The sequence below is a fragment of the Neofelis nebulosa genome, chromosome 9 (genome assembly GCF_028018385.1).
Source record: "Neofelis nebulosa isolate mNeoNeb1 chromosome 9, mNeoNeb1.pri, whole genome shotgun sequence".
NCBI classification, from domain to species: domain Eukaryota; kingdom Metazoa; phylum Chordata; class Mammalia; order Carnivora; family Felidae; genus Neofelis; species Neofelis nebulosa.
This window is the reverse complement of record NC_080790.1, coordinates 38783204-38792983: the sequence shown is the minus strand read 5'-3', so window position 1 is coordinate 38792983 and position 9780 is coordinate 38783204. Positions and strand designations below refer to the sequence as shown.

The following is a 9780-nucleotide window of genomic DNA, read 5'->3' as shown; positions in this document are numbered from 1 at the left end:
TGATGGACTTTACCATTTCCCTATTGCGTGTTCATTTAGATCATTTTCATTGTCTTGTTATTTTATATAATGTCACAGTGAATGACTCTTTATAGATGTTTCTTTCTTTTGAAAAATTTGCTTTGAGTAAATTCTTAGGTAAGTTCAACTGGATCAGAAGATATGTGACTGTAGAAACTGTCACCCTTAAAAGGACTCTGAGGGTCTGCTGGGGAGGGGAAAATGAGGAAGCAAGCCTCTTACACCATGGCCCTGGGGGTGGGCAGGATATGAAGACAGGTTGCTTATGGCTTTCATGGAGTGTCTCGTAGAGGACAGGAAGGTCAGGTAGAATGCGGGATGATGATTTTTATACGTGGTGATGATTTTATAGCAACTGGGTGTTTAGTTCCTTAGAAGATATACTGGGTAATTGGAAAAAAAAAACACAAAAAAAACTATACCAACTGGTGCAAAGATTCACTTTATTTATTCATTTCCCCCCAAATATTATTAGCATGATTAAAGCCAAAGAGGGGGAGGCAGTAAGGTGGGGACAAGGGCTTGCAATAGGTGTGGGTCTCCGATGGGAAAGGTCCGGAGGCCTGAGGAGGGAGACAGAGAGTCTGGGACTGAGGCGCAGGTGATGAGGCCTGCTAGGCTACTCTCTCTGACACTCGCTCCTGTTGAAGCTCTTGACGAGGGTGGAGGCCAGGCTCTTGTGAGTGACCTCGCAGGAGAAATTTTCATGACTTTGGTACTCTGTACTGGACATCGTCAGGGTGCTGCTGAGGCTGTAGGTGCTGTCCTTGCTGTTCTGCTCTGTGGTACTCTCCTGGATGCCTTTGTTTTGGACAACGCCATCCACTTTCCACTTGACATTGACCTCTTTGGGGTAGAAGTCATTCAATATGCACACGATAGAGGCACTTCCTGTATGTAACTCGTCCAGAGATGGTTGGAAGAGAAAGACAGATGGCTGAGCATCACTCCCTGAGGAAGGAAGCACAGAGAATGGTTGTTAAGTAACAAGGAAGTTCTCCATTTGGGCATATTGTTTGTGGGCAATCCCGGAGCCCATAAGGGAGACAGAGCAATTTATTCTGTGTAGCAATGAGGGAGACCAGGAAGCAGATTTATAATCTCCATGATTTTGAGTGTTTCTCTAGTCCCTATCTCTTAAGAAAGTTTTACACTGTTTTGTTTGAACTCTTTGCAGCCATTTTGCTTTTCTGACCTCACCTTTCCTTCAGCTGTGTTCCCTGCCCCCTGCCGTACACCCAGTACTTTAGGCAAAGAAACAAAGGCCATTTAGTCTGATTCCCTCAAAGTTTAGAAGAGAAAACAGGTCTTGGACCCCCTTACAGCGATCATTCCTCCGTGCCTCTCCCAGAACTGTGTAGCAATATCGGGCTGCTTTTTCCTTCCTGGGTTTTCTTTGAGTGTGTTAGAGCCAGACCCACACTATAGAGTGACTTTAAGCCCCGAGTCTGTGCCTGGGCTGAGGCACAGCCCTGTTACCTTCTGTGATCAGGCTAGCAACTCTCCCACCTCCTTACAAAGGCCTTGAAGGAAGACTGACCCCTCTTCTGACAGCTGTCATGATATGGGGCGATAACAGACCAGACAATGGGGGTCAACTGTAATTTTGGCCACCTGCCTACGAGGAACTAGCTAGCTTCGGTTCTGACCATGAGCAGCTGCCAGATGGCGTCTGGGAAATCCCCCCCTGTGGGCATTCAAGCTGTCTGGTCAGAGAGCAAGGGCTAAAATAACAAATCTAGAATCCTTTGCTGGGAGAAGACTGCAGTTAAGTGAACAGGTTTTTATAAAGCTAACCTCCATTAACAAAGCATTTCAAAGTAAGATACTGAACTTTCTATGTTTTGATTTTTTTTTTCTCTTTTCACCTTCATTACTAATTTTTCTCTGAGAATTTTATAAAATAGCATTGGCCGCAAAAGAGTGTGAATTCTAGAAAAAAAGGAAGGGAAGTATCTAGGAAGATACTCCTAACCGGGTGACTCCTTGATGCCTTTAAAATATCCATCCTGCATTCAAATATTAAATGATTAGCACATTGATATGGAAAGTCTTACAAGACATTTTATTAGCTTTTAATGGAGTTTAAGCTTATAAAAAATGTTTTTAAAAGGCCCTAAAATAGTTTTAAAAAGCTACATAGTTTAAATAGTTCTAAAATAGTTCTCAGAGTTTTAAAACAGCTCTAAAATAGTCCTATAAAACTGTTGCCGACCAAAAATAATCTTTCATAAGCACCACTTTTGAAATCAGCTGAAGTAAACAACAAAAAATTACTAAACTATTTTAGAGGGTATGGAATTAAAATACTCAGATTAAAAATTTTCTACCACAGAATGAAAGTATTGGAAAATATATTTATATCAAGTTTTTATTAATGGCATTTGTCTATGATTAGATATTTCATACAACTGAAAAATAGTCCTTCCCAAGCCATTAATTTTTTGAAAATTAAAAACATGTCACAAATTTATTTTTTTATCTGATGGTATTTAATGTGAACTCAGTAAAAGTTAATTGATTAAAACTGGAATGGCCAGACGGCCTTAAATTCAGTTTTTGCTGGTAAGGATTTTACTCGGGAAGAATGATATATATTTCTTTCTTTAGGATTGTACTTTTATTATTTAAATATATTTGATGAGAGGATATTGAAATCATTACATGTCACTGAAAACAAAAGTAGCTTTAACTTTTTTATAGTCCTCTAATGGAAATTTTCATATAACAATGACTGAATTTTATTTCTGAAATTTCTAATAAATCAGACTTCTCCCTGTTTCTTCTATGTTAGCTCAGTGCCCACTACATTTCTATTCTTTTTTGTTACTGCCATTATTCGTATCACTGTGTCGGGAAAGCCGCCACAGTAGAGTTGAACAGGCGAACGAACGTGGAGTGGCCGTGGCCTTTAGTGGCTAGGCGCACTGCCACACGAGTGCTGTGGCCTGATCACGAAAGTTATTCGGTCATGACAAAAGACTGCCATGAGGTCTATAGACCACGCAAGATGTGCCATGGCTTCCTTGAAGATATAAAGTGGCCAAGTAATAACGGAGGGAAATAAAAGAACACATTCACTAAAATATTTACTATTTTTCTACAAGTCCATGAGCATTCAAACATGCAATTATTTTATTTTACTTAATTTAAACGAATGTTTTCAAAACTGAGATTTTCGCGATAACCATCTTTTCACCATTACAATAAGAAATCATCTCACGTTTAGTCTAATATAAAAATTGGATTTTTACAAAGAAGGTAGCTATCAGGATATAGAACTTCTGTAGAATTTTTGAATATTAACAGTTAATCACTCGTTTTAGTTAGTCTCCAAAGATAGCATTGCAGCTGATTCTCAATTAAGCTGCAGGTTTTACATGGCAAACAACTACGCTTTTCTAACTTCTTACCAATTTTTCATGCATTCTATGGGTTTTAATTGTTATAAAATTATTTATCAGGAGAGAAAACAGGCTAAGAAATAAATTTCTGTATCACACAGAACAAGCAAAACTCGCCATAACATCTGGTAAAACTCAGCGAAAATTAGTTCACTTTTTCTCTCGAGCTTCAAAGATTCCTTTTCATCTACACTAATTTTTTTTTTCCTTTTGAACAATGAAATTTAGATTAAATTAATCTTTTTGTCTAGAAATCCATTTTTGGAGCTGAGTTTAACTTTTGAAATTGATGACAAATCTGAAATGGTCTCATGTACCCGTCCGCACAAAATTCATACTTCAGTCTCTGAAAGTCATCACTGATATTTAGACCCAAATTTCAACAGGCAACGGAGAAAAATTACTTACGTTTAATCTCCAGATGTGTCCCTTGGCCAAAGGTGGTCCACTGTATTAACTTGATTACTTTTCCCTCAACAAAAACTCTTTTTGCTGCTAAGCTCATTAGATTGATGGATACAGAGAAAATCTGGCAATTTAGATGCCATGTCAACTAACTGTCTCTTTGCTCTTCCTTGAGACAAATTGATTTTCAGTCCCTTACTCATCTGATTTTCAGAAGAATCCTGTGCTCTTCAGAGTTGACCTCAACTCACACTCCACACATGAAAACCCCCAAATTTCACAACACTACCAGAAAAAGGACTAGAAAAGTGTACTTACGTTTGATCTCCAGCTTGGTACCTGGGCCGAAAGTGAGCCACACTGAGGGCTTTGACACTTAGCCCTCAACAAAAACCTCCTTCTGACGCTGATCATATAAGAAAGTCCAATTCCGAGAAAACTCCAGCTGTCTTTCCCCTTCTCCCCACAAAGCCTACTCTCATCACAAACTCAACGATTTGTTTGCTTAGCTGAAAAGTTGGCTATTTTCTCATTTTCTGCTATTTTCTTTTGGGGCACCAGGAATGGCTCATTTTACCAAAATGTCACAAACTTGAACAAATATTACAACAGGACGAAAACCTCACACATAATTGAACAAAAAGGTACTTACGTTTCATCTCCAGTTTGGTCCCCTGGCCGAAAGTGAACCACAGTGATTTCCCTTAACCTCCACCTCTATGAAAACCCACCCTGAAACGGTAGTCTCTCTCCCCAGTGACCCTATTTTGATTTGGAAATCTTAAAAATCAGCGGTCAGCTAGCCTCCAGTGGAATGATTTTCCCTCCTCTGTACCTGGTCTGGGAATGAGATTTGTTTTATCCCTGACATGTAATTAATTAGAACACTTGAAAAGGCCGGGGGGCGGGGGGAGAAAAAGCAAACCAATTAGACAAAAACAGTGAAGAATTAGTTGAAAAAAATACTTACGTTTTATCTCCAGCTTCGTCCCCTGGCCGAAACTGTACACACAGTAGTTCCTCCTAATCTCCTTCCTATACGAAAACTGAATTTCCTTTTCTGACAACTGAGCAAGGCTCTGTGTAGAACATATAATTATGCTTCCCCATAGATTTCTGAAACTATCACTTAGACAAGTTATTCTCACCCAATGACTGAATCCCGTTCCTCACAGAAAATGTGTAATCCACTTTTGAGTTTGTTTGTAGACTTTATCTTTGCCTTAGAGGATGTCAGATCCTGGTTGTAAAACGTCAGCTTATACAGATCGCTTCATAGATCCGGGAATCACAAGACAACAAACAACTGAAGAAGGAAGGTTTGGGTTTTACTCACGTTTGATTTCCAGCTTGGTTCCTTGGCCAAACGTCCACCACAGTGATAGCTCCCCATTGTGTCAATGTACAAAAACCCTTCTCACTAAAGGGGACCAGAGGCCCTGGGTCAGCTGCTGAAGCTTTACTCTGTTTTCCAGCAGGTGTCGAACCCTCAGGGCTTCCCTGATAGAGAATGTTTTTTAGGTAAGATCTAAAATCTTGGAAGAGGATATATTTATGTCTACGGGCTGATGATCCCTTTCTTTAGCCATCTACCCTATCTGGACTGCCTATGTATTTATTTGAAGGTAGCCTGAATGGAAATGACAAAGAAAACAAATAAGTTTTAAAATTTTCACTCTTTTATACCTTCTCCTGGGGCAGGGGGCTTTTGCAAATGATAAACCTCATTCAGTATAATTATGGGATTCTAGTTTTCTCTCAGTTAAGGATAATTAAAGAGTGTCTTCGTATTTGACCTCTCCTTTGCCATGATGTTTCAAAAAAGGTAGACTAAATGTATATCAGATCAGATCAGATCAAGGCCCATATTTTACTTTGAAACATATTTTGGCATCAAGCTGTAGAGGACATCTGAGCCCAAAACAAAAGATCAAAGATCAGTAGAGTAGAAAGTAGACTTTACTTAGTTGATCATCTGTTGTCAGAGGGTACCCACCATGTTCAATGAGATGAACCATGTACAGAATGTCTTTGGAGCTGCTGGGGAATCGTGCCATGCCATGGTGTTTCCGTGGTAACCCCATCAAAGTGTGTGTGTGTGTGTGTGTGTCTGTGTGTGTGTGTGTGTGTGTCTGTGTGATTTTGAGAGACAGCGTGAGGGAGGGGCAGAGAGAGAGGGAGAGAGAGAATTCCAAGCAGGCTCTGTACTGTCAGTGCAGAGCCCAATGAATTTTTTCAAAACTCAGTTCAAGAGAGACCTTCTCTTGGATTATCCCCCAGCCAAGTGACTCTGCTTTGCAGAGTACAGAGACAGATCTAGAACACCTAGTTGTTCTTACCGGCTGTCAGATTCTTTCTACCCTACTGGACTGTAAATTGTTTGATGTTTCATTGTCTTGTATTTGGAAGGCCCAGTCTAGTACCTTCACTTGGCAAATGTTCAACAAACATTTGCAGAATGAATGAATGAAAAAAAAAAAAGACATTCCACAATGAAGAGTTGAAAATCAATAATGAACCAGAGCTAATAAATTATAATAAACCAAAGACTAATACTAACCACTGAAATAGTATGTTTCAGGGGCACCTGGGTGGCTCAGTTGGTTAAGCATCTGACTTTAGCTCAGGTCATGATCTCAAAGTTCATGGGTTTGAGCCCCACGTGGGGCTCTGTGCTGGCAGCTCAGAGCCTGGAGCCTGCTTTGGATTCTGTGTCTCCCCCTCTCTCTCTGCCCCTCCCCCGCTTGCGCTATGTCTCTCAAAAGTAAACGTTAATAAAAAAAAAAAAAAAAAGAAAATATTTGGAGCTCCCGGCTGGCTCAGTCAGTTAAGTGTCCAACTTTGGCTCAGGTCCTGATCCCATGTTTCATGGTTTCCAGCTCCACATCAGACTCTGTGCTGACAGCTCAGAGTCCCCGGAGCCTGCTTCAGATTCTGTATCTTTTTCTTTCTCTACCCCTCCCCCTCCCTCTCTCACACTCTGTCTCTGTCTCTCAAAAATAAATAAATGTTACAAAAATTAAAGAAATAATAAGTTTCATAAGAGAAATTATAATTGTAATTCTGAAAGGTAGGGGTAGGTTTCCTTGATTCTGTCAGCAAGAGTTTTGCTATTGTCTTTAATAGCAAAATCAGCAGTGGATCTCACCAGATGAGGAAAGAGAGGAATCATGGAGGTAGACAGAAGAGAGAAACTGGCCAGTGGACATTTAGTGTGCAAAAGAGTTGACTGAGGACATAGTCAACATAGATCCTAAAGAGGACAGAGTGATTTTTCTCTGCAGAGATACAAGCAATACTAGCCATAATACTTGACATTTATTGAACACTTACAAAGTGTCAGACATTTTACATGAATCATCCACATTTAATTATTCCCCAGAATCTAGGAACAAGAAACTGATATTATCCCTGTTCTATAGATGAGGAAAATTGAGTTCAGAGATGTTAAGTAACTTCACCCTAATAGTGAGTGGCAGCACTGGGAGCTCATGCACTTAATTGGCCCTGGGAGTAGAAATACCCAATGGAAGCAGCATGTATGGCCAATGACATTGGGGTGGGAGAAGGAAAAGGGATCTCCTTAGACTGTCCTAGGGATGGAAATGAGTAGATGACTGTGCTCAAATGTATATACAAGACTGATCATTGAGATGTTTAGAAGTTGAAGAAATGGAAAATAACTGAAATTTTCACCAATAGGAATTTGGTTAAATGGATTATGATAGAACTTTGCAATGGTGCACTAAGCAACCAATAAGAGGATGAGGTCGGTTTCTATATAGTCACAAGGAAGGTGTTTGTGAAAATACAGGTCATGGAATGATATGTTTTGTGTGATATTGTTCCATTTTAATGGATATATATGGATATAAATACAGGATAATTCCTGAAAGAAATACAACAAGTTTTACTCAGTAGTTATCTCCTGGGCTTACAGAGGTATGTTGTTTGGGAAGAGGAGAGCAATGACATTTCCTTTTCCCCCTACTGTATGTTGTAGATTATCTGATTTTTAAAAATTAGGTGAATACATTCATTTTGTGGTTTTCAGAAACAATAAGGCTGCAGCAATTTTGATAAAAAGTAAACTCTGACATTGCCTACTAGGATTCTCAATATTCACGTACAATGTATAAATATAATTTTAAATGATATATACACGTGCATGAGGGTTTTTTTGGTCAATTAATGTTTTTCTGTAATCTTTAAATCAAGAATTAATCTGGTTCTGTATAGGAGATACAAATGTAGGATAGGTGGGCGTGATGGGGGGGCTGGAAAGTGGGAATGATAAAGATGATATGGCTCTACTGGGGATTATGTTCCTCAGTGAATAATGTGAAATTGGGAACTAATGTGAAGTTGGGATCTACTGTGAAGAGCGCGTCTAAATTATTGTACTAATATAGTATTTGCTACAGTATTTGCTTATCATAAGAACTATTGTGACAGAAACTATTTTACCGATCCCATATAGTTGTGATCAATAAGAATGGCTGACGTGATGTTGTAACATAACACGGATCACTGAGAAATGGTTGAGATCCTGAATATGTGTATGGTTCATCATTCGAAGGTAAAGGTTGTCTTCAAAGCATCTGTGAGGTTCTGCCAGGATCTACCATTCTACAAAACGCCCATGATGGACCTTGATAATACTGATTTACTGAGGAAAGGCACACTGTCAGTACACGAGTCTGACAGGTTCTTGGATTTGTGTATAAGAGTGATGGAAATGAAAATTTGGGGAGAGCATTCCAACAAACTCATCACTGAAGCTGTTTCCCATTTGACCCCCAGCAAAGTTAGATTCTTAGAATAAATTCTAAACTGCTTGTGGAAGAGAGAGAGAAAGCAAGGGAAAGAGAGTGAAACGAGAGACACCAAATGCCCACCTGTAAGTCATCCTGAAAACTATTGCTAAACTGTCTAATCAATGTTTTTCACATCTACCATTTCAAGAAACACTACTTTTGCCCTTTAGTTGGCGTAATTGACCAGGCTATTTGGAGACATCCGCTTCACTCACACCGGTAACATACAGTAAATCAGCTAACTTGTCCGGGACACTATGGCATAGTTTTGCAAGGTTTGAGGATGGTGGTTTCCTTACCTGGCTCTGGAATATTTGTGTCTGATAATCCATCTTGAAGTCTGTGGTTCAATATTTTTTTCTAGCTCATCGATCACAGTGCAGTCCAAGATAGGTGGTTCTTTTTACATCAGCTTTACTCCTCCTTAGGACTGTAATGGCTATCATTTATACTTGATTCAAGTTGATATCCCATAAGGTAAGGATGAAATTCTTGAGTCCACATTCACTGGTGCCTAGAACTTGATCAATTGGCGGTCTTCCAGCTAGAGTGCCACAAATTGACACCTATCCTGAATTCCTAAGGGGCAAGGTGGCCCCATAGCGAGAAGAAGGGAGACAGAGGAGGTTACTTGAGAAATTGCTGCTTCCTTAGTCCTTTGGAGCTGTATCTGTTTCCACTCATCTCTGAAGGAAGAGGTGCTGAAAGAAGCAAAATCCTTTGTTCTAACATGTGCACATGCTTGTGCCGTAAACATGACCCAAGATTTTGGACCTGCTCTGGAAAATGTAGATGTTCATCATGTTTCCAAGAAGACATTAAGGCTGCGGGTATTTTCTGACTTCCTAGAGTGAAAAAGAAAACAGCAGTAACAGTGCAGGGTTTATTACCCTTGGAGAGGCTTGCCACCCAGATTTACATGTCAAGTGTTGTGGTTTCTGGTTGGTTATACACAAGCGATGAGTCCCTCGAACTCTGCTGTGGAGTTCCCTGCCCCCCTTTGTTTGTCCCCTTGGCATCTAGCCCTAGCCCTGTGTCCTCTTTTATCCTACTACTGAGAAACCTATCAGGGACAACTACTTTGATTGGGCTAGCTCTGGATGCAGTTGTGAAATTGATGATTTCAGGCTTGA

General features: G+C 39.9%; 1 long non-coding RNA gene and 1 gene segment (V, D, J or C); one reads left to right on the top strand and one right to left on the bottom strand.

Annotated features, from left to right (window-relative positions):
- Positions 1–444: 444 nt before the first annotated feature.
- LOC131484766 (immunoglobulin kappa light chain-like) overlaps positions 445–9780 on the bottom strand; it is an 85602-nt gene continuing 76266 nt past the window's right edge. Inside the window, 2 exon segments of the V gene segment in view lie at positions 445–972; positions 4801–4835. Coding sequence covers positions 641–972; positions 4801–4835 — 367 coding nt within the window.
- The window catches only part of LOC131484772 (uncharacterized), a 37895-nt gene continuing 32964 nt past the window's right edge, over positions 4850–9780 (top strand). Inside the window, exon 1 of the long non-coding RNA XR_009248441.1 lies at positions 4850–5208. This is a non-coding gene — a long non-coding RNA (uncharacterized LOC131484772). The remainder of the gene's footprint in view (positions 5209–9780) is intronic.